The sequence below is a fragment of the Gossypium hirsutum genome, chromosome D12 (assembly GCF_007990345.1).
Source record: "Gossypium hirsutum isolate 1008001.06 chromosome D12, Gossypium_hirsutum_v2.1, whole genome shotgun sequence".
Classification (NCBI taxonomy): domain Eukaryota; kingdom Viridiplantae; phylum Streptophyta; class Magnoliopsida; order Malvales; family Malvaceae; genus Gossypium; species Gossypium hirsutum.
This window is the reverse complement of record NC_053448.1, coordinates 55,346,018-55,369,899: the sequence shown is the minus strand read 5'-3', so window position 1 is coordinate 55,369,899 and position 23,882 is coordinate 55,346,018. Positions and strand designations below refer to the sequence as shown.

Sequence of the window (23,882 nt, the reverse complement as noted above, 5' to 3'; positions counted from 1 at the left end):
AATAATAATAAACAGCTAAATTGGTTTAGGTTATATTTATTAGTTGATAAGAGAAAACAATCTTGGATAATTTAATATAGATCGTAATACTTGCAGACCAAGGTTTCCCAGCTTTAATTAATCAAAATCTTTATATATAATGTTCTCAAATGAAATTACATAACATCTGCGTATCAAATCTTTCCATGCTCCACACTTTGACAAGAAAATCGGCTATAAATCCTTGCTTTCCTTTTTCACTTTTTGAATCAACCAGAAATTCAGAGATGATGGCCAAGGGAACAGGGAGAAAGTGTTCTCATTGCGGACATAATGGCCATAATTCCAGAACTTGTAGTAATGGGAAGGGGGGTTATGTAAAGCTTTTTGGGGTGAATATAGCTGCCATGGCAACTCAAGAATGTTTGATGCAGAGAAGTTTTAGTGTGGGAAATCTGCCCTTCCATGCTGAAAACCATAACAATGGTGGTGGTGTGGATGATGGGTATTTTTCTGAAGGACACACTCATTCTGAGAACCACAATGCAGCAGCCCATGACATCAAAAGAGGTACTCAATGAGTTTTGTATTTGGAATGGGAATCATCACTTGCTTTTTCTATCTTCTTTCATATATTTGGAACATAAATAAACATGTATTTGATTATGACAAAATTTTCAATTTATTCCTTTTTTTTCTGGTATATAACTTGTAAACTGTACTGTAAAACACTGGGAATGTTTTGTTTTTCTGGAACAGCGAAGCCATGGACGGAAGAGGAGCATAGAATGTTCTTGGAAGGGTTGAGAAAACTGGGAAAAGGTGATTGGAGAGGAATTTCAAAGAATTATGTAACAAGTAGGACCCCAGTTCAAGTTGCAAGCCATGCACAAAAGTATTTTCTCAGGCTGCAAGCTGCAGGGAATAATAGGAAGAAACGCAGACCAAGCTTATTTGACATGTCTTTTCAAGAATCCAAATCCGAATCGGTATTACCTCTTAATGCCATTCTTACAACATGTTTGTATGTACAGTTTAATTTGTTCATGTTGATGACTAGAGTTACATGGTTTAAATTTCACAGAATGAATGTCCTTGGGGTTCCCCTCAAAAGAACCCAGTACTAGAGATTCATCTCAGATTGTGAACCGACTCCCACATCTTTGCTCCGATGATCGTCCACTTATGTCGATGATTGCATTGCCTAGTTCCCCAACTTATAATCAAACGATTCAACACATGGTAAGTACCTATCTGCAATTTCCCTCTCAGATTACCCTACATAGATAACTTCATGAATTAATGTTTTTAACAGGCAGAAGTAACTCCGAATATGATGCAGTCTCTGCCATTCCTGAATGCAATGAATTATGCCGGATATTGCCATGATTACTTCAGTAAAGCCGTTGCAAATGTAGATGTCTGTGCACCGTCTGATCACCCTTCTCCCAGGTCGGTTCAGGACAACATGTTTACAGCAGACCCTGGTGCTTCTTCATCAACAGATGATCTTTTAGAGCTCAAGGTTGCTCCCCCTCAATCATCAAAGAGCACACAACTCTACCATTCATTAGAGTGATTCGAAATACACACAATTTTCATTAATTAGAACTAAGTTTCAGTGTCCAGTGTCCAGTGTCCAGTTTTGAACAGTTTTTCAGACACACACAGGAATATATATGATTTGAAAAAAGTGCTTTTATGGCTATCCATCAAAAGTGAGGAAATATGGCCAAAAAATGATAAAATTAACATTGCTGAATAGCAAACTAGAGAGTAAAAAAGAAAAAGAAAAAAGGCGAATGAAGTACTATAATTCTACATGGTAGCATATTTTTCATCTGTTGAGAGCAGAATTCAACTAAGAAGAGCAGCATCCGCCACTCTTCTGGTTAACTGGTTTTCCTTTTATCTGCACCATCGACGGCCTTGCCGTACTGGACGCTGGCTGGCTTGCCATCCTGCACATGATGGCATGAGATGAAAGTATTAAAATGTTAATGAAAGCAGCTCGGTTGATTGTTAAAGATAGTACCTGTTCTTAATATCAGCTGCCATTGCCAAAAAAGCCTGCTGGACATTAGTAGCATTTTTCGCGCTAGTCTCCATAAACGGAATGCCAAGTTCATCTGCAAACGCCTATGAAACAGAAAATCATTAATGCGATGGTTGTTTTAGTTTTTCTATAGTTTGATGAAAATAAGCAGCAGATGGAACCCCTATTTGTTTTCACCTGGGCTGCTTCGGGTGAAACGACCTTTTTAGCAGTAAGGTCAGACTTGTTTCCAACGAGAAGCTTGTTCACATTCTCACTACCATAACGACTGATTTCATTCAACCATTGATTAACATTGTTGAAACTCTCTTGGTCAGTTACATCATAAACTATCTGCCATATATGAAAGATTACTGTTACAAACGTACCCAAAACCTCTTCATAAATGATCTGGAACCTAGAGATGTGGAGAGAGAAGTTACTATAATGCCATGCGCCCCACGATAATAGCTGCTGGTGATTGTCCGGAACCGTTCTTGCCCTGCAGTATCCCACTGCATGTTTCATGGGGGAAAACGAAGCACACATATATGTGCTTCAGTAGCTATAATTTAAAGAACAAAGCCGTAATTGCACATTTGTTGCAACCAATATTTTATAGAGACTTTTGCCCCAAAAATGGTAAGATTATAGTTTTATCCTTCAAAAATTGTAAATTTATATATTAATACAATAGTAAAAGTGCATTTAACTCCCCAAATTTTACAATTTATTTCGGGTTACAGACAAAACTTTAAAAGTAACATATAAACAACTATATGCTATCTACGAGAAAGTTTAATCAAACAAATAAGGGAAAAGATTGTTACAATTTCTTCCCATCGTGCTCCACAGTGCGTATTTTCTGTATATATATTTGAGTTCCGTAAAAATTAAAATTAAGAACACTTGGAGTAGAGATAGATGAGAGATGCTCACAAAGTCGACGCCAATTGTGCTTATGTAACTGTCCAGATACGAATCATCCTGCATTTGAGTTATGAAATTAAGACGTCGCATTGAAAAAGACTCATTTATTTTGTGACCTTGAATTGTAACACTGGATTCTTACAGCAAATCTTAGGAGAAGACATGATTTACCAACTCCAGAGTCTCCGATAAGCAAAAGTTTAAACAAGTAGTCACTGTACACATAAATTATTAAAATTTTCAAAAATTCATAAAAATGAAAACAAATAAGTGATGAGGGGAGCTTACTATTCAGGATTCATGCCTGTTGTTTGGGTCGGGCCAGTCCGAGGGATGGGGACACAGAAGGAAGTGAAGAGCAGCGTAATATTGTTTTAACCACATTACCGAAAAGTTTGCATCTTTATTAGCATGCCAATCAATCGTATCCTCACTGAATATTTTCCCAAGTCAAACTTTGATCCCTAATCATTGTTTATTTTTTTTCACCGTTTATAAAAAATTATTTTAATTTTAATTTTTAAAAATAAATAAACGTACTAATGTCTATAAATTTGATAATATGATTCTTTTTAAAGCTTGTGCTAAGCTCTCTCTATGCCTCGGGGAGAAAAGCAAATCTTGTGAGCTGGGAAATTTCCCATTAGATGTGAAATTATTTATAAGTTATAAAATAATTATTTACACCCATTTTCTGAAAGAATAATTGTTATGATGTTCACTGTTATCAACTCGCTATCTGATTATTCGTTTGAGTCTTGACCCGACGACCCACATGGTTCGCATCCAAGGGATTGCATGATGTGGGTTGTACCACCATGTAGGAGTTAAGTTCGCATCATTATGTAAGTAAATTCACAATTAAAAACACGTGTTAAATCTAAAATAGAATATATATTAACATATATGAGCATCTACCTACAACATCATATATAAATAATAACCACATCATATAAATACACAATTTAATCCTTTTAAAAAACTACACACTCTAAATACCCATCAATAATGAATTTTGTTACTGAAAAGACCAACAACTAAAACAGTATCTTGACAAAACAGGGGTAACAAAAACCACATAATAATCCACAATATGATAATAAAAATCTCAATAAAATATTTTGTTTTCCAGAAAATAAAAAATAGGAAAAAATCCGAACAAAAATTGTGAAAATATCATCACCATTGTTTCGCCAAGGTCCAATACCCAAAGGTTCCTGACCCAATTTCTTAACACCTACAAACAATGCTTCGAAGCCTTGCGCTTGTTGCCACCACCTCTACTTCCACCATCTCCAAACCTTTATTATTTTCTCCCTCCCCCAAACTCACCCTTTTTTTCTCTCCTTTTTCTCTCCCTTTCCCTCAAACCAAACGATCCCTTTCACTGCACCGGTCCCCCATGAACATCCTCAAAAGCTTCGGTTTCGGAGCCAACAACAAGCCAACCCCATCAATGCAAAACTCCGCTGTCGCTCAAGGTCCGGACGATGACGTCCCTGCTCCTGCTCAGCAGTTTGCTCAGTTTGGTGCGGGGTGTTTTTGGGGCGTTGAATTGGCGTTCCAGAGAGTTCCGGGTGTCACCAAGACGGAGGTCGGGTATACCCAAGGGTTCAGGGATAATCCGAGTTACGAAGACGTCTGTTCTGGGACTACGAACCATAATGAAGTTGTGAGGGTTCAGTATGACCCTAAAGAGTGCAGCTTTGACACTTTGCTTGATGTCTTTTGGGCTCGCCATGATCCTACCACCCTCAATCGCCAGGTGGGTTTCTTTTTAATGATGTGAGAAATTTTGGGTTTTAAGAGATTGAACTTCTATATACTTTCAGCTTGTGAGTTTTGTCAATTTCCCCTTATTGAGCTTGACTGTTGCAATTTTGAATTATCTTATTATATTGATACTTTTATGTTTGGGGGGGGGGGTTCTGTCATCTATTGTTAATTGGTATATTTTGAGGGTGTTATTGGTTAATTTGATTGAATTCATTCATAGATGATAGTAGATGTGTTTTCCTTTCGTTACATAAAGCTTAAAGCTGATGTTCTTGTCGCATCTTTTCCAAAAATTGCATATAAAACTTGTGAACATTTGGAAATGTCAACAGTTAGGACCTTTGTTTAGATGAAGTTTGAATGTTAGGTAACTGGATATCTCACCCTGCAAAAAGTTCTTTCTTTTTCCATAAAATCAAGCCATTTATGTAATTGAAAGTTGGGAATTTTAGATTCTGCTTTCTAAGTGAGTTATGTTCATTATCTCTGACTTACAAATTACTATGAAATAGCAGATGTTATAGTTTATCGTCATAAAATCATGTTATTTTTCTCAGAGTAATGGATCTTATGCAGGGTAATCTTTTATTCATGTTGGTATAACTGTCTGCAGTGCGCACCATAGGCCTTCTGTGCTAACAAGTTCGATTCCATTGACAGGGGAATGATGTTGGGACACAATACAGATCCGGTATATACTATTACACACCAGAGCAGGAGAATGCAGCGCGGGAGTCCATGGAAAAACAACAGAAACTGTTGAACCGAAAGATTGTTACAGAGCTTCTACCCGCCAAGAAGTTTTATAGAGCAGAGAAATATCACCAGCAGTACCTTGCGAAAGGAGGTCGATTTGGTTTCAAACAATCTGCAGAGAAAGGTTGCAACGATCCAATCCGATGCTACGGCTAAGTTGCCACTGTTGCATATGCATTTCCAGGTTTGTGATTGTTTATAGCTATATGCTCTTGCCTGTCAGTGGCATATAATAATACATTTGAAAAACCCTTCTGTTGATGGAATGAATGCTTGCTTATTTATGTAGTTACTGAAAATATGGATTTGTAATTCTTTACCAGAATCTATGTTTGTTGTATGTGTTAAGTGATAGGAATTCATGTTTAAACTTTCAAATGTGTGGATTATGCATTAATTTTGAAACACACCTTTGTGATGAAGACTCCATAATATATTATTGCAGCTCGTTGCATTGATAGTGTGGCTCTATGTTACCGTGTTTTTTTTTGTTTTTTTTTTTGGGGGGGGGGGTGTTAAACATCTCGCTTTCATCAAACGGGAGGGGAGAAATTGCAGCCTTTACTTCACCTTTAGCCACTAGATTAGGTATGGTGCTACGGTTTCGATCTCCGTTGTGTTGCGAACCCAAAGAGGCCATGGAGGAAGTGGTGCTACCTAAAAGAACCGGGGGATGCTGATGGAAAACAAATGGTCCAAGCCTAACACTGTTGCAAAAGCAATCGGAGAAAAGCCTCTATTAAAATGATGAATGATTGACGAGAGAATCGAAAGAGAAGCTAGAAAAATACTGCGCAATTTTTCAGTTTCTGCAAATTTCACCCATGTACATATAAAGAAGGAATTGCTTTCTAAGAAAATATCACTATAAATAGGTTTAGTAGCATAGCAAACAACCAAAATCTTTCAAGTGATAAAGATGGAGGTTTTTTATAAAATAATTCATAAGGAAATTTTCAACTTACTGCAACAGTAGGCAGTCTATTGATAATATAGCAAGTTGTAAGAATGCACCCACCCAAAAACTTAATAGGCATATTAGAATGAAATTTTATGGCTCTTGCAACATCCAACAAATGTTTTCTTTCTGCTACCCCATTTTGCTATGGGGGTATAAACACAACTGCTTTGATGAATTATACCAAGAGATTCAAAGTAAGAATTACCTTCATTATGGAAAAATTCATGAACATTATCACTTCTAATGATCTTGATATTAACAAAAAAAACTGATTTTGAACCATTATAATGAATTGTTTTAAACATACCGTTGCATCAGTATTAAGTTTTAGCAAATAAACCCGTGTTATTCTTGAGCAGTCATCAAAAATGGTTAAAAAGTACCTATGACCACTATAAGTAGAATATTCTATATGCTCCCCAAACATAAATATGAATCAGATGAAACAGGAATTTCTGATCAAGCATTGCTAATAGGAAAAGGCAATTTGGGGTGGGTTTGAATGGGCGGAGCTTTTATTTGCGGTTAGTATAAAAACAGCGGTGGCGATGCGATTAGATACTATAGTGATATTGTAGCGTGAGATAAAAAGTAAGCTAAACGCATTGCACCGCACCGCCCTTCCAAACCCACACTTAGTTTGTTAAGTTGTGTTTATACCCCATAGTTGTATTGATACTATACTGTATCAAAAAGTAAGCTAAACAACGGTGCCACTTGATTGGACTGACCGCTATGAGTATGTTTCTTGGATTATTATGTAATAGTCACAACATTACTTGTAGTGATTACTATGTATACGATCCTCGGGCTTGAGATCATCATTATCCCAACATCATGAGTTGTTTATTTTGATACAGTTAAACGTCCACCGTAACTGGTTGTTCTATAAAGGCTGATGTTGGATATACCACAATCTATGTAGTGGGATATGGTTGATCAATATAGGATTTATCCCTCTTACATAATGGGAGCAATATCTTAGGCCACTTGATTGAGTGAGACTAGAAATGCATGGTTATGCTCAAATAAGTTATTATGAGATACCATATTTATTTGTTTATCATAGTCTGCTCAGGATATCAAGAAACATTAGATGGACTATGCAAGTGTGACTATTCCATGACTTGTGTCCATTATAGATATAAAGGACAAAAGGATTTAATACATAAAGGGTTAATCATAGAGAGGTTATGTCGAATAGTGACTTATTATAATTTAGGTAGCAATGACGCATTGCTAGATACCACTTATTGTTTGTAATATTAGATTCGTTCTAGCATTACTACTAACGTTACAAGAACCTACAGGGTCACACTCTATGGTTGAAATAAACGAAATCCAAACATAATTGATGTTATTTTTAGCTGTCACATGAATTAAATTGATTATAGAATTAATTTAATTGAGCAGTTAAATATCGAACAAACTATAACACATAATGAGAACATGGTTAAATTAATATATATAAATTTGATTCGTATAAAATTTAACTAAACATAATTTACCAAAATCATTTTTATAATTATTGTAATTATAATTTATGATCGAATATTATTATAATTATTATAATTGTAATTTTTCAGTCAAACATGATTATAATTATGATAATTATAATTATTATATTCGATTAATTATTATAATAAATTTTGATTCATATTAAAATATCAACTATTCCCGAATTAGGAAATATAAGATTTTTAAGAAAACCTAATATATCTGAAATAAAAAGAGCGAGGTTTAACATCCGTTATATAGTGAATTCTCTCTGAAAAGTTTAAGAGAGTTCTTGCCACTCGTTGTCATACTGAGTGAATTATGTAGAGGCCGAGACTTTTCATGGCGGCTTGGAATCGGCATACAATTGTGTAATCAGTTTCACAACAGTAATATTTGGTTTTCCATATGATTAAAGGTAATTGTTCATACCCTCATACCCCAATTTATTCCTCGCACATGGATCTCTAGATATGATTACCAAATTTAATTTTTCCCGTTGCGCCATGAGGTGTACCGGTGTTCCTACACACCTAAAGTTGATCCGTAAATAACTTTATGATATGTACCATCAACAAACCCAATTTATTTTTAATCAATAGTGTCAATGCATTGACCTATAATTCTTCCAAGACTTTGATTGATGATCAAGAATCAAAGAAACACTCAACGACTACTTAAGTATACTTCCTTTGCAATTAAAGTATTGTTAATAACGAAAACTAATAAAAAAACCGAGCAACAATAAGAAAACGGATAAACTACCAAAATAGTCACTTTTGTTTGGCTCAGGTTACATTTTAGTCACTTATGTTTGAAATGTTACGTTTTAGTCACTTATGTTATCACGTTGTAACATTTTAGTCACTGAGCCGTTAGTTTCTGTTAACAGTGTAACAGTAAACTGATGTGGCACGTTAAATCATCATTTCAAACAAAAATTCTAGGTTAATTTATACAATCGGTCCCCATATTTTTTCATTTGGAGCAAATTAATTTTTTTCTTTTATGTTTTTTTAACTTTCTTTCTTTTCCATCTCTTATGCTTCTCCCTCTGCTTTCCTCCCTTCTCCATTTCTTTCAACGTAGTTTTTCTATGTTTTATTTTTTTGAAAAATTTAATTTTTTCGAGTGAGGCGAGCTTGTAGACTAGTTACAAATGGAAAGCATAGAAAAACTATGTTAAAAGAAATGAAGAAGGGAGGAAAATAGAGGGAGAAACATAAGAGAATGAGAAAAAAAAGTTAGAAGAACATAAAAGAAAATTTTTTAAATTGTTAAAAATGAAAAATATAGGGACCAATTGTAGAATTTAACCTAAAATTTTTGTTTGAAATGATGATTTAACGTGCCATATCAACTTACCGTTACACCATTGTTGACAATTAACGACTTAGTGACTAAAATGTAACATTTCAAACATAAGTGACTAAAATGTAACCTAAGGCAAACAAAAGTGACTATTTTAGTAGTTTACCCTAAGAAAACATATAGGAGTCTTGGGTGACTCTGATGGTAATGATGAATGATTGATGAGAAAATTGAGAGAGAAACAAGAAAAGTACAATGTAGTTTTTGAATATCCATAAACTGTTTGTCAGCTAACTTAACTAACATTATACATTACTAACTAACTAATACTATTGGAACAACATTTCTAGTTGTCTCGTTACTGATGAAGGGAGGATGAGAAAGAGGAAGTAAGGTCTGAACTTATTTTACTAAAAGAGAAGGAAAATGCAAAGAAAGAAGCCAAATGACGAGTGATACCAAGACTAATCACGGTGATGGCGGTGGCAAAGAGGCTTGCACGAAAAACCTAGAGTTATTAATTTTAGAGAGAAGGATGGTTGAGGAGAAAGATTTGAAACACCATAACACAACCAACGTGTAAAGCATGAAACCCTGAATGAAGAAGAAAGCTCCAATTGCTGTCGTGTCCTAAGCATACTGGTTGGTTCACAATGAAAATGAATAATTTCTTATAAACCACGATAGGTAAGGTGCTTGCTGGACCACACTTGCCTTTGGTAACCGGAAGTTATGAATGATGAATTGCCTCCACTTCTCCTAGTTTGACTTGTTACAGTAGACTTTGCGTGTTTAATTAATTTAATACAATAATGTTTGATTTGCTGATTAACATTAATTTCGTCAAACGTAGTGTACAAGTAAAAATGAAAGTACATTGATTTTAATTCACAATGAATAAGCACACGAGAAGCAAGAAACTTCTTCAAATAATTACACCATCTTTTTGTAATCAAGTTTTTAGGGTAAATTCAAAACTGATTTGTGAAAACATCAATGCATACCCTACCAAAACGCACTTTCCTTTTTCTTTGGATGGCAGTTCACAATCATTTGGTAAATGTGAGATTTACTTTTTCTTATAACTCACTCTGCTAAAATATGAATACATATTACTTCAAATGTTTGAATACACATAAAAATGATTTAACCAATCAAAATTAAATTTATTTTTTCTCAATGATTTCCATGTCACATGTTTTCTTGTTTTACAAGTCAAGTTCTATTTATATTTTTCACAACTCACTAGGATTGTGAAGTTAAATTCATTCATAAGAAAAGGAAACCTCTAATTATGGATTTGCCCAACCTCTACTTACAGAAATATTTACCATTTCCATCCTGTTTAAATGCAAAAATCCCCATTTGAATGATAGCTAGAGAAAACAAAGTTGGTTGAGTTTTATCTCAATCTAACTCAACCTTTTTTTTTTTTAAAGACATCCAAATTTAACAAAATTGGAGTATGAAACAATTGAAATGATGACCTCAATCTCAAAACATAAAGTTAGGAGGGTATTATAAGGAAAGCAAAAGATAGAGATGTAAATTAGTTCCAAATAATTATGGACCCTAAGTTTGCCTAATAACATGTGCTCCTATTTAAGCCTTGGAGGGCCAAAAACAGCTAAACTAAGCCCCTTTGAAATTATGTGAATTCGTCCCTTGACCAAGCCAAAAAAAAAAAAAAAAAAAACAACAACAACAACAACCTAAACAAACGCTATATCTTATTAGACACAGCTAAGCTAAGCTAACAGCACAAAGAACAAATACTCAAACACCCAACCAACCCAACCCAACAAACAACAAGAAAAAACAATGGCAGAAGCAGAGACCAACACCATCATCAACGACAAGGACGACCAAGAAACTGTTCCCAAGATCATAACTTTCTTGTCTTCTTTGCTGCAAAGAGTGGCAGAGTCGAATGATCATTGCCGGTTGTTTCAGTCGCAGAAGATCTCAGTTTTTCATGGTCTTACTAGGCCTACTATTTCCATCAAAAGCTATCTCGAGAGGATCTTTAAGTATGCAAATTGCAGCCCATCATGTTTCGTGGTTGCCTATGTTTATCTCGATCGCTTCGTGCAGATGCAACCGTCTTCGCCTATCAATTCTTACAATGTGCATAGGTTGCTTATAACCAGTGTTTTGGTTTCTGCCAAATTCATGGATGACATGTAAGTTTTTCTTTTAATTTATGGTTCCCGAAAATTACTTTCTTAGATCTTCATGGTATTTTTTTATGTTTATTTCATGATTGGGCTTCTCTTAGATTCTTTATTAAAGACTAAACATGTTCTGTTTCTATATGTCATGATCTTTCAGTTTGCAACTTCAAAATTCATCTCAATTTCAATGTTTGATTTGTGTTGATATGTTCTTTCCTGCAAATTTTACAAAGTATCTATCTCCTCATAACACAAATCAAGCAAGCCTGGAATGTTTTCCAAACAAGTACAGCCAAAAATGGAAATTTATTTTTTCTTACAGCCATGTGAAAAAAAATCATTTCTGACCAGACAACCCTACCGTATATGTGCTGGTGTTGTCTCTGTCAATCAAGGCACGCCAGTAAATTCTCATAAAATTGCAACAAATTTGTAAGAATGACAAGAGCTGTCATTATTATTAGTCATTAGAGCTAATGACAGCTCAATCATGACCATGCAATTTGTTGTAAACAAGCCAAAATATACTGAGTTCCGTGTTCAATTATTGGCTTAACATGCACCCTCCTGATTTTACAAGCAATCACAGCAGTTGTTTAACTGTCATTTTTTCTTTTCACTTTCTAACTTTACTCATAAGCAATTAAAGTTTTACCAATGGATTAACTGTTGTGGATAAATGCTTTAACCAGAAAAAGGAAAAAAAAAAGCTTATATTTTCATATCTCACCATCAAGCTTAATCTTTTATTTGTTTTTCAGGTATTACAACAATGCCTACTATGCCAAAGTGAGAGGAATTAGCACGGTAGAGATGAACCTTCTTGAAGTTGATTTTTTATTTGGTTTGGGGTTCCAATTAAATGTGGCACCTACAACTTTCCACACTTACTGCACTTTTCTCCAAAGAGAAATGTGTATGCAAATTCAATCCCCTTTACAACAGTTGCTGCCTCAACCTTCTTTCAACATTGGGAGGCCCTTGAAGATCCATTGCTGTTTCAATGAAGATGAATCCTCTCATCACCACCAACTTGCAGTTTAAGCCATTGTTCTTATGGTGGATTAGACGGCCATATTTTAGTAGTGTATAAAAAAAAAGAAAAAAAAAAAAGCTCCAGAGATGTTGCCTCAACCACATTGATTCAAGACATGAAAGTCAAATATCTCATTTGGGTTTCTTTGCCTTTCTGTCAATGTGCTGTAAGAACATGTCAAAAACATCAGTTTTCTTGGTTAATCATGGTTATCCACTTCCTTCTTTTTCCAGTTAATTTAGTGCAATGGCGGATGAGAGTATGGTGTTTACACTTTACAGTCTGGCTAACATGATTTTGCCATGGTTGTTTTAAAGTGGGTCACTGAGTTAGACTCCCTGGTGCCGACCATTCAAAGACCAACTGAATAACTTCTATATTGTTGGCTTTAAGGAAAATATTTAAATGTTGATTACACAGTTTTTGTGTTTATTATGGTATTCAAAATGCATTGTTCCAACACAAAGCTGGTACAAATTGAAAGTTAACAATACCCCCCATAAATAGAAATGAAGTTTGATAAAATTTCGTGAAGGATAAAATGGGAGAACAATTACTAGCTAAGAGCTTCAAAAGCTCAAATGCTTTAAGCTTTTCCGATGGAGATTAGAAATCATAAGAGGGAAAGAGAGCCATTTGTTATGCTTCCCAGCCTCGGAGGAGAGTTGCACGAGCAACACGGTTAACACCGAGTGTAAAGGCACCCATCCGGAGATTGCAATGGTGTGTCTGGCACATGGTTTTGATGTTGTGGAAAGCTTGAGTCATGTACCTCTTCAGCTCCTTGTTCACTTTGTCTTCATCCCACATGAAACCTTGAATGTTCTGCCAAATTGAATGTAAAATAATTAAAAACATGCTATACTATCTACTTTTATCAACTCCACTGAATTGTTCTCCCCAGCCGGATAGGATGATCAAGTCTTTCCCTTACAACTGTCCTTGGGAGTTTCCTATCTTATTCAGATGAAGAAAAAAAGTGCAGACATAACAAACAATGCTGCGATATCTTTGACTTTCGTTGCACCATGAGAGAGTTTGATCAAAGCATCATACTAGGTTGTTGTGATTCTTTAATAGCATCAGGCTTTATTTTATTTGAAAGGTTCCATGGTTTAAACTTTAAATAGAAAATGCATGGCAGAGTAGAAAACCTTTTTCTTTTTCCTCTCGATGTTTTCAAAATAAAATCTAACCTGAACCCACTCAAAGTAGCTGACAGTCACCCCTCCTGCATTTGCATATATGTCTGGCAGTATTATTACTCCTTTCTTTGATAGAATCTACAACAATGGAGGCTCAGATCAGAATTTTGCTTTGACATTAGAAGCAGAAAAGATGGAGCAAATATACCTCATCTGCTTCCGGGTCAGTGGGATGGTTTGCAGCCTCTATTATGAACTTTGCCTTCACATGTGCAGCGTTTTCCCTTTAAAGGTGAACATGATGTGTCAATTGATGGGAATATAAGATGAACCCAACCAAGATACGGTAAAAGAGAGTTTGTTCCCGAAAAGATTGCAAAAGAGCTAAGAATTTGTTCTACTTCGACTATATTAACCTATATAGAACAAGTGTATCATAGTGTTTCAGCCTCTAACCCCATTGAGTCATTACCAATCCAATAAATTTCTACACAGGATAAAGTAAACTTTGCGCTACAACAGTTTAGATGAAATAAATGTGCGGAACAAGATGTTTGGCAAAGAATCCTAACCTGTTCAGCACTCCACCTAAAGCACATGGGACAAGAACATCGCATTCGTGTACCAGCAGTTCACTTGGATCCAGGGAATCTCCGCCACTGAAGCCTGTCAAACTTCCAGTAGTTTCTTTATGCTTTAGCAGCTGAGGTATATCAATTCCATTTTGATTCTTAACAGCACCAGTGACGTCACTCACCGCAATAACCTTACCACCCCTCTCATGTATGAGCCTTGCTACCCAAGACCCAACATTACCGAAACCCTACAACAAAATTAATAATATAAGCATTACCAGAAGTTCGGGAACATCTCAAAGGAAATAGCATTTTAACCATCTACGAATTCATGTTGACTTTTACCTGGATAATGAAGGTCAAACCCTTAACTGCCTTCCAATATTCAGCAAGTAAAGCTTCAGTTGCATATACAACACCTCGACCTGTTGCAGCTTCCCTGCCTAGCGATCCGCCTAGATCCTAAAATTCCCAATATAACAATATTTACATTTTGTTATACTAAGATTAATGATATCTTTCTGGACAGATTACAAGCTTTGAAACTCAAGTCTTCATAACTTACTATCGGCTTTCCTGTAACAACAGCCGGGGAGTGTCCATGAAACTTAGAATACTCATCCAAAATCCATGCCATTGTCTACACATAATTATTCTCAATATACAAATAATTTAAGAAAGTAAATGAAATTGAAACAAAGTTAATGGGAAAAGAAACATATCTCATTGAGGACTGTATAACCTGTGCATTAGTTCCCATGTCTGGGGCAGGAACATCTGTATGTATACCAATGAGATCATGGATCTTTTGAGTGAAGACGCGAGTTAGACGTTCCAATTCACTCTTACTTAAGTCCCTAGGAGAGCATCCTATTCCACCTTTTGCACCACCATATGGAATGTCTGCTACAGCAGTCTTCCAGGTCATTAGTTGAGCAAGTGCATTTACTTCATCAGGGTCAACCTTCAAACAAAATAAACAAACATAGGATGTCAAAGCTCATAGTTTGTACTTCCATGATGTAAGAACATCACATATATGCACATTGAAACATGCTTTCCTATAATTCCTAAGAGGCCAAGAGCTAGCTTTTAGATTATTATAATTATGGCATTCAAATCAAAGTATATATTGGAGTTTTAAAGGTTACTTTTTGGCGATCTATCAAAAAAGTTGTAACAGGAAAATAATATTATATTACTCTAATTCCACAGATATTAGGAAGGCTCTAATGAAACAACAGAATCAAAAAACAAAAACCAATAAAAGACAAAAATACCAACAGAAGAGATGAAAAAGAAAATGTTAACCTCAGGATGATATCTGATTCCTCCTTTCATGGGACCACGAGCATTATCATGCTGTATTCTGAATCCAACGTAGGACACCAAGGTTCCATCGTCCTTGGGAATTGTGCACTCCACCTGATAATCGAGAAACACCATTCAAAACATACAACATTCCAAGACCAAAGGACTAAAGAAATACTTTCCATCAAACAACCAGGAAAGATGAGATTTTTTTTTCCCTGCAATACCTTGATCTCTCTAAATGGGATCAGAAGAGACTTTTCAAGCTTAGAGTCCAAGCCAAGTAGGCGAGAGGCCAGGCGGAAATTGCGGCTAGTTCCAGCAAGAGCATTCATGGCTACCAATTAAAACCTCAAAACGAGAAATACCCAGAAGTGGGACTGATCGAAAGATGAAGAGAAACAACAGTATGAAGCATAAAACAAGGAACTGTAAGAGAAACAAGTTGATCAATGAAAGAAGAGACTTTTTTTTTTCTTGGGTGCTAAAAAAGAACGTTTCTTTGAAGGAAGAGAAGGGGCATATCATATACTTCGGGAAGTTCCTTTAAGAGAGAGTAAAATGAAGAAAGAAAAAAGAGAATGGGAACAAGCGACTGTTAGGAGGCGTGAATTGAGCGGAGGAAAATCAAAGAATTTTAAGAACGAGTATTGGTTCCTATATTTAACTAACTTTAATTTGGGATATTTTGCATTAAAAGCTTTACTATACGAAACCCACTTTTTCTTTGTTTTTCATATATATTGGATAAAAGTGGGCCCATGTAATGGATTGTTCTTAAAACTTCAGAGCCATCCATGGTGGGTTACAGTAAAGGAGTCGACCGATTCACATTTTGATCAGTAGTAAAATAGAATCAAATATTTAGTTACTATTTTGGCAATTTAAAGCTTAGTTTAGGTTACTTTAGCTAAAGTTTCGATCAAACAGCTAGTGCATGCCACCCGGTCTTGCTCTGCTCGATTTATTGCTTATTGTATTAATTTTCAAATTCGTACTGGATTACCAAGTAAGAAAGAAAATCAGCTTGAGCTGAACATTAACCAAAAGACTAGTTTACCATTAATGGGAAGTGGAAGCCAAAGTACAAACACATATCACATTGTGACCAGACACGTTGCCATTGATGTTTTTTTTTTCCAACTGAAGCTGTCTTCCTAAACAGTTTGGTCATCACTTTAAAGTTTAAACCCCAAAAATAAAAGTTGATCCCATATAAATCCTAATCTTTAGAAAACTAAAGCAACAGGAAACTGAGAAAATTAAATCGTATTTTCTACAACAAGGAATCCTTAGATATATTTCAGAAAACTTGGCATTTATCACTGTTGAAGCAAAGCACATAGTCAAGCTCGGATTAATGGATCCATCACACTCTGCAAGCTCACAATTTGAGAAAAATTGTGCCCACCCTTTGGCAAGCAAACTGTACCTCATCCTTCTCCTTCCATATTATAGAACAACAATGTGACCATTATAAAATTAGCAATGGTCTTCCCAAAATTGCTGCTTCTGAGTCTGATGTGTGATCCATCTTAATACGGCCGGTATCTCATGGGCCGCCTGAACCTTGGAACCCTCCTGAAACCAAGGTCAACTGAGTTAATATTTTCGATAACAAGGTTACTTGGAAGAAACTATCATATTAAATTCCCCTAAATTGTTTTATCAGGACTGACTTGGGAGCCATGGATGACTGCCAAAAAGTGTAAACATTACAGGCATAGCAAATGCTAGATAACAGAGATCATCTCGGTATGATTTGTGACCATTTGTGAGATCTTTTCCACTTCCATGCGTCTAATTCCAAATAACCAAATAGATGTTATGGTAAAACCAAAACCCACTCAACTAACTTCCAGGGAACCTGAAACATATCAAGTTATCCTTTTCTTCCTATCCAACAACCATACAAAGCAAACAAAATTTCATGCTTACCCATAGCCATAGGGAGGATAAAAAGCAGGCATGAAAGGCCTTCGGGAGCGGAAGTAAGGATTGGAAGGCCTTCCTCGATATTGTTTCATTCCAGGAATATTTGTTCGCTTAGCCGAGACCTATGGATAAACCAAACACACTTTTATTGCCATGTAGCTTATATTCATGAACTAAAAATTCACACATATATCAAGATATAAACCTTCAACTGGCGACCATGCAATTCTGATTCATTTAACAGTAGAGCATTTTGGACAGCATCAACTTCAACAAATTCAACGTAAGCAAATCCTTTAGGTTGACCAAACTTATCGGTCAAAATTGTAACTCTGTTCACTGTTCCACAGGATTGAAAATGCTGTTGTACTTCCTCAGGTGTACATGCATAGTCTACCTGTTTTTAAAAAGATATATAAAGAAAAAAGAATGTTAGCCCACATCCAGATCATTTGTTCACAAGCATAGAGGAATCATCTAGTTATACTTTCATTGAGATAATTTGTTGTACATCAAAACACTTCAAAAGTTACTTAAAGAAAAAAAAACGGCATTAAACATAAACTACATTAATATTTCAATCAATTTGTTTTAATCACATTTAAGTTTACATCAATACAAAACTAAGACATGATTTTTCATGCAATTACATGCACATAAAAACACATTTCAAACAACATGATATGCACAAACATAAAACCAAAATTGAAAAGCTTTCCTATACCCTTACTGGCCAAACAAAAGCACAATCATACTTTCAGCTAACTTACAAGTAAATTTTTAACATTAAGATAATAATTGGACCACAAGTAAGGTAAATGAGACAATTTAACTAAATAAACATATATAAGGCATAGGAAAGGGTTGATAAACCTCACATTACCAACATAAATCGAGCGGGAATCCACTTCCTCCTTTTCAGCTTGACTTGCAGAAGCACTTGAGGAATCTTCATAGACATCCAGGAAAAATAAGTAAAATCAAATCAGTTTGCTAGACATAAACAATTCATACACAAAACGGTTCATAATTCAAAAAGAAATCAAATCAATTATAAAGAAGTTCAATTTCAATTTCATGATTAAGAAGAGATTCTCCTTCTCAAACAAGACAAGTAAATTCCAATCAAAGTCAAACTTGTTAAAACATACAGCCAAAAGCTCAGATCAAATACAAACTAAAAAAAAATTAAAATAAAAAGTTAAGAGAAAAAGAGAAAGAACCTTGGACAGCGCCCATCTCCTTCTCGACTTTAGCCTGCATTTCACGTAAAGCTCCCGCCTCTTCCTCGATTTCCCTAAGCCTCTTTTTCATGTCTTCCAAGTCCTAATTTTTTTTTCAAAATAAAAACATTTTTTCATCAGAAAAATAGCTCAGCTAAAGATAAGAAAAAGGAAAAAAAGCTAAAATGAAAAAGAGGGCAACTTTGGAGGAACTAGGATCTTGTTGAAGGCCTTGGTCGTTGCCTTGGTAATCCTCAGCTCCAGCAGTCATATCGAACTCCGCATCCATCTCTCCTTCCTCGTCAGGTATCTCCCCTCCGTACACCTCGTGCTCTTGCTCTTCGTATTGATCCATTCTAGTAAAATTTGGGGGAATTTTGGAATTAGGGTTTTATTCTTCGTTATGGATTTGGGGGAAAGGTTAGGGAACGGATGGACAAAGATTAAAACCTGGCACTTGTGCGGGGAATGATAGTTAGGCCCGTCACGTGTGTCTTCGAGATATATTTCTTTAATGCGGAGATGGACCATCTAACGGTGTTAAAAGAAATTTAAAAAAAGAGATTAATTTAACGTATCATACAATTTTTTCACAGTTAAATAAATATAATTAAAGTATAAATATAAATATATGTTTGAATGATTGTCAGTATCAAATAATTATAAATATAATAAAAGAATTATTAAGTAAAATTAAATTAGTATAGTCAAATAAATTGAATTAACCAAACTAAACCCAATTGAATTTAGCTGACTCAAATTTTCATTAGTTTATTAAATTTTTTATTGAAAAATAAATGAGAGCAAAGCAGTGGATTATTATTATCTGTAGTATGTTAAAATGATTGAGAAAAGTAAGTAATATTTAATCAACATAAATAACATAAGAAATGGTGCGAAAATAAAATTAAAAAAAAAGTGATCTAATTTCTTATTTACTTGAGGTATGTGACATGTTACAAGCCAATGGCATAGGAAGATAATAATAAAAAAATAGATGCCTAGTTATTTTCCACCCGAGGGTGGGCCTGAATGGCTAATTAAATTCATATTTAGGAGGAGGAAGCAGCCATTTGGTAGCTTCAATGAAGTTAAGAGCCAGGAATGGTAGGACTTCCGCACCTGATAGCTGCTTCACGAATGGCTCTCGCTTACTGGGATTTGCACCTGGCCCCTTGCACTTGTATTCTCCATAATAAACAGTTCTGCATCATTCTCACCTTAATAAGATTTTGTTTCTTGTAAGGATTAATATATATAGAAAAAATAATTTATCTTACTTGGCTCGTTCAGGAAAATTGTTATGAGTCCATCCAGCAGGATTGACGACGTTGCTCATATCAGTATATGCATAAACAACTCTTGGATTGCTCCTCCAAGCCCTCCCCAAAAATGAATTGCTTGCTGTTCCGGTAACGCTGCCATGCACGAACGAATAACCCGTGTCTTCCGATGAACTTTCTCTCGCTTGTGCTGTTATCACTGTAAATCCTCCACCTTCTCGCTTCTCCACGAATATGTCCGTGTTCTATATCCAACTTTTCCAATCAATATATACATTTAATATAACATGTGTTGTTGTTAAATTTATTTTGGTCAAGAAGAATAGTACCAGATACAAAGATTTCCCACTTCCGAAAATGAAATCAACTGTGCCCGAAACATAACAGTCCTTGAAGAAATGGTTACCCTTGTCATCACACAACGTGTCCTGGAAACCGTAGATATTGCAGTTATAGATAGCTGACCTATCGCCGGACACTCTCAAGGCAACCGCTTGTCCTCCTACCGTTTTCCCTCTTTCTGGCTTCGGAGCTGAGTTCTATAAAAGCAATCCCAATTCATTAAGATTCAAACTTACCCATGCAATGCATTCAGTTCAACCAATTATGTCTACATTAACATACCACTATATTGAGATTAGCTGCCACAAAGTAATTAGACTCAGCAATTAGAGTGGCGCTGTTAACGGTTCCATACTCCTTGGCGGTGCCGCCGAATGTCAAATTGGGCATGTTTTTTGGATTTCCCAACAATGTAATGAATGGCTTCCCTCGTTCAATTTTGATTTTCTCTTTGTAAACCCCAGGTCCGATGGATATAATCACACGCTTGGTATTCCCTAATGCAACACTCTCGATGGCTTTCTTTACGCTATTGAATTCTCCACCACCACCTTGCCTCACCTTTATGACTTTAGGATTACTCTCAGCCTGAATCAACTCTGGGTCTAAGCTGTTACCCCTTTCTTTCACAGGCTTGATAATGCCTTCAAACCAAGCATTTACTTGCCGTTTATCTGCCGGTATTTGTTGGGATACAATTACCGGAGCAATCAAGAGAATACTTATGCAGATTACTGCATAAACTTCACTGTTTTCCATTCTTTTTCTTCCCCCTCTTTTTTTGGGTAATATGTTTTTTTGGGTAATATTTTTTATTTTTTATTTTTATTTTATGGTGTGTTTGCTTTTTGAGTGACTCCAATTTATAAGATAAATTGGTGACGAAAATGTCTGGGAACGTAAGCTTTGGAGGATTCCTCGCATTGCCACTCATTTATGGTTTCGTGCCACTCATATGTTTAAGTAGTTCCTGCTTGAAGCTTGCTACGAAATTCAAACCAACTCTTTCGGTTAGTGGCGCCATTAATGAGTTATATATATTGAATATTGTTGCTTATACACAACACCCATTATTGTTTCGGTCTTAAAAGTCTTGACTCTTGAGATAATATCTTCTCATTCATTTGAATTTTATTTAAGAATGGAAACTCACGTGTGCCTCATTAAGAAATTATTTATTAGGTCTATATAAATAAAGAAAAAGTTTATCGCTAGATGGAATTTGGAATTCAAGTTTCAAATGATTTTTTCTTTCAATTCATGGGATGTGGGCAAAATTTTTTAGGTGTCTTAGTCTCGGTATCTTAATTATGTGTTATTTATATTATATATAAAATGATTGATTAAGTTAATATTAAAATATTTTTATATTAAAATATCAAAATATTTTTATATTAAAGGATAATTAATATTATTATAAGGGTATTTTTATTTTTTAATATTTATATATAATATTTCAAATAAAACAACTAAAAAACATTATTTAATAATCAAATACAAGATCAACTAATTCATATAGAAATTTCTTATCACTCCAACATTAACCATTTGTTGAAATAACTTTATTAATACAAAATATTTTCATTCACCCACATTGTGAGTGATAAAATCTAGTATTGATAATTTTAGAAACAAATATCGTAAACCCAAAATGATATCTTTTGATCATCAATTAATTACTGTATTGCAGAATTTGATGAAATTATTGATGTTAGAAAACTGAACCACGTAAAACTCTTAGTATCAAAAATGAAAATGCACCACGTATAATCTATACTATTATGTAAGTGATTGAATGGGTTGATGTCACTTATCTGTTTGGTTCCAACTAACTTGTGAAAATACCAAAGATTCATTATTTTTATAGTGAAAAATATTGTTTTAAGGGTGTTTTTTTCTTTTAATATATTTATATAAAATTTATAAAAATACACATATAATGTAATTTGAACTCAAAACATCATTACTATATCAACTCCATTATTTCAACCAAAGCCACATTTGATTTTTTTTATCATTCTTTTTTTATAAATTTGTTACATAAAATTTTCACCCACATCGTGTTTGTGCCATAATTTAATAGTCATTTATAATTTTGTTAGAGGTTGTTCACTTTTAGCACTATTAAAACTATGTGCTTGTTTTGTTCATAGTGAACATTTATAAGAGAGACCCCAACTCTTATGTTTATATAGGTAGTGTTTCTGTCAAAAACAAAGGAAAAAGAAAAAGAAAAAGAAAAAGAAAAAAAAGATAGTGTTCCTTTTATATTCCCAGTCACTTCAAAGATAAAAGTTTACAACAAACTTTTGATGAGCGATAGTATTACTTTTGATAAGGTTAAAATCAGCGATGATAGTGAGATTAAAATCAACTATAAGATGTTTGTTTGGATTCAAACGCAATTATAACATTAAAATGAGAATTGAAATGACTATTAAGGGCATTACATTAAAAATGATGTATAATAAAAGTTTAAATTATTTTATTTTTATGAAATTACTAAAAACACGTGAAATTGTAATTTTATTTAATAAAATAATATGTATCAAAATATTTTTATAGATATTTTTATTATTTATTTTATTAAATGATACATAATTTTTAAATTTTTATAGTTAATTAATTTTGTTATAACAGGCAAGTATATATCAGCAGATCGAAAGACTATACTTAAGTATATATTTTTATAGTTAATAAAATTTTAAGTATGTCGTTTTTAGAAAACAATTAGGGTTTTGGATTGATTTTTTTTATATTTAGAGAAATAAGCCAATTATATTTCTCTCTCCTCAACTTATTTTTTGTGTGTTTAAAATTTAGGGAGAAAACTTTATTTGTGTTTGTGTCTAAGGTAGACATTGTGATAGTTTTAAGGTATATTTGAGTTTACGATGATGCGATAGCGCTTGAAGACCTACACATTTCATCTACCGTGTCGGGATGGAACCATTACCTTAGAACCCCATTGCATTGCAACTCAGGCTCCGAGTTCATGGTGTTTATAGGTCACAGGTTGAGTTATAACTAGGGGTCCTAGTTGATGGTGTTATGCAGTCACGGGTTAGAGTATAACTCAGGAGCCCTGTTAACAGTGGTTATGCGATCACGAGTTCAAGTTTCATGATACCAGGAGAGGATGCTTTATAAATCCGATACATAAGTTTGAGATCATAATCATAGGGAAAACTAAAAGGCTTTCTGATATAATTAGCTTATTCTTTTTCTCCATCTCCATCAAAGTAATATCCTTAACCTCCCTGTTTGAAACCTATGACGGATTTGGGGCAAGAGGAATTTTAGGGGGAGTGTAATATCCCTAAATTGGGTCTAGTAGTTTCAGGTATATTTTTTGGGTTTCGAGTGTGAAACTAGGAATTTATTGGATTTCTAGTAATTTTTTAATTTAATTTAGGAGGTTAATTTCATCTAAAATCGATTATTGTGTCCAGAAAAATAAAAATATTTTTAGAAAATTAATTTTAAAGATTTTAAATATTTATTAGTGAAAATAATTAGTTTGGGTTGAAAAACAATTTTAAAATAAATTTTATTGGGGGTTTATTTGAGTTAAATTTAAATATTAATTAAATTGGGTTTAATAGCAAAACAG

General features: G+C 34.5%; 7 protein-coding genes across 9 annotated transcripts; 3 read left to right on the top strand and 4 right to left on the bottom strand.

Moving 5' to 3' along the window:
* Positions 1-102: 102 nt before the first annotated feature.
* LOC107956276 (probable transcription factor At5g61620) lies at positions 103-1,428 on the top strand. Its single transcript, XM_041107242.1, has 4 exons — positions 103-549; positions 739-968; positions 1,064-1,221; positions 1,295-1,428. The coding sequence occupies exons 1-3, from the start codon at positions 150-152 to the stop codon at positions 1,124-1,126; spliced, it is 693 nt and encodes a 230-aa protein (XP_040963176.1). The 5' UTR covers positions 103-149; the 3' UTR covers positions 1,127-1,221; positions 1,295-1,428.
* Positions 1,429-1,555: 127 nt separating this feature from the next.
* LOC107956819 (GTP-binding protein YPTM2) lies at positions 1,556-3,352 on the bottom strand. Of its 2 annotated transcripts, none has more exons than XM_016892325.2 (7): positions 3,233-3,352; positions 3,087-3,159; positions 2,954-3,001; positions 2,458-2,529; positions 2,213-2,368; positions 2,015-2,118; positions 1,556-1,940 (listed from the first exon to the last, which is right to left on the bottom strand). In XM_016892325.2, the coding sequence occupies exons 1-7, from the start codon at positions 3,244-3,246 to the stop codon at positions 1,841-1,843; spliced, it is 567 nt and encodes a 188-aa protein (XP_016747814.2). In that variant the 5' UTR covers positions 3,247-3,352; the 3' UTR covers positions 1,556-1,840. The 2 variants fall into 2 exon arrangements, with proteins under 2 accessions (XP_016747814.2, XP_040963177.1); XM_041107243.1 differs by having other exon boundaries at positions 2,015-2,108.
* Positions 3,353-3,969: 617 nt separating this feature from the next.
* On the top strand, positions 3,970-5,801 carry LOC107955101 (peptide methionine sulfoxide reductase A1). The gene is made up of 2 exons (XM_016890814.2): positions 3,970-4,709; positions 5,381-5,801. Exons 1-2 carry the CDS (start codon positions 4,191-4,193, stop codon positions 5,630-5,632), a joined length of 771 nt encoding a protein of 256 aa, XP_016746303.2. The 5' UTR covers positions 3,970-4,190; the 3' UTR covers positions 5,633-5,801.
* Positions 5,802-10,878: 5,077 nt separating this feature from the next.
* Positions 10,879-12,658, top strand: LOC107955100 (cyclin-U4-1). The gene is made up of 2 exons (XM_016890813.2): positions 10,879-11,428; positions 12,181-12,658. Exons 1-2 carry the CDS (start codon positions 11,067-11,069, stop codon positions 12,461-12,463), a joined length of 645 nt encoding a protein of 214 aa, XP_016746302.2. The 5' UTR covers positions 10,879-11,066; the 3' UTR covers positions 12,464-12,658.
* A 197-nt stretch (positions 12,659-12,855) lies between these two features.
* LOC107955097 (glutamate dehydrogenase 2) lies at positions 12,856-16,192 on the bottom strand. Its single transcript, XM_041107240.1, has 9 exons — positions 15,714-16,192; positions 15,487-15,600; positions 14,918-15,139; positions 14,741-14,815; positions 14,521-14,637; positions 14,173-14,423; positions 13,809-13,884; positions 13,652-13,738; positions 12,856-13,280 (listed from the first exon to the last, which is right to left on the bottom strand). The coding sequence occupies exons 1-9, from the start codon at positions 15,819-15,821 to the stop codon at positions 13,095-13,097; spliced, it is 1,236 nt and encodes a 411-aa protein (XP_040963174.1). The 5' UTR covers positions 15,822-16,192; the 3' UTR covers positions 12,856-13,094.
* A 333-nt stretch (positions 16,193-16,525) lies between these two features.
* LOC107955099 (polyadenylate-binding protein 1) lies at positions 16,526-19,163 on the bottom strand. Of its 2 annotated transcripts, XM_016890812.2 has the most exons (6): positions 18,847-19,163; positions 18,645-18,747; positions 18,300-18,370; positions 17,627-17,818; positions 17,425-17,543; positions 16,526-17,067 (listed from the first exon to the last, which is right to left on the bottom strand). In XM_016890812.2, exons 1-6 carry the CDS (start codon positions 18,997-18,999, stop codon positions 17,022-17,024), a joined length of 684 nt encoding a protein of 227 aa, XP_016746301.1. In that variant the 5' UTR covers positions 19,000-19,163; the 3' UTR covers positions 16,526-17,021. The 2 variants fall into 2 exon arrangements, with proteins under 2 accessions (XP_016746301.1, XP_040963175.1); XM_041107241.1 differs by lacking the exon at positions 18,847-19,163 and having other exon boundaries at positions 18,305-18,370; positions 18,645-18,714.
* Positions 19,164-19,551: 388 nt separating this feature from the next.
* LOC107955098 (pectinesterase 1) lies at positions 19,552-21,205 on the bottom strand. The gene is made up of 4 exons (XM_016890811.2): positions 20,552-21,205; positions 20,257-20,466; positions 19,925-20,172; positions 19,552-19,849 (listed from the first exon to the last, which is right to left on the bottom strand). Exons 1-4 carry the CDS (start codon positions 21,026-21,028, stop codon positions 19,681-19,683), a joined length of 1,104 nt encoding a protein of 367 aa, XP_016746300.2. The 5' UTR covers positions 21,029-21,205; the 3' UTR covers positions 19,552-19,680.
* Between the last annotated feature and the right edge of the window lie 2,677 nt (positions 21,206-23,882).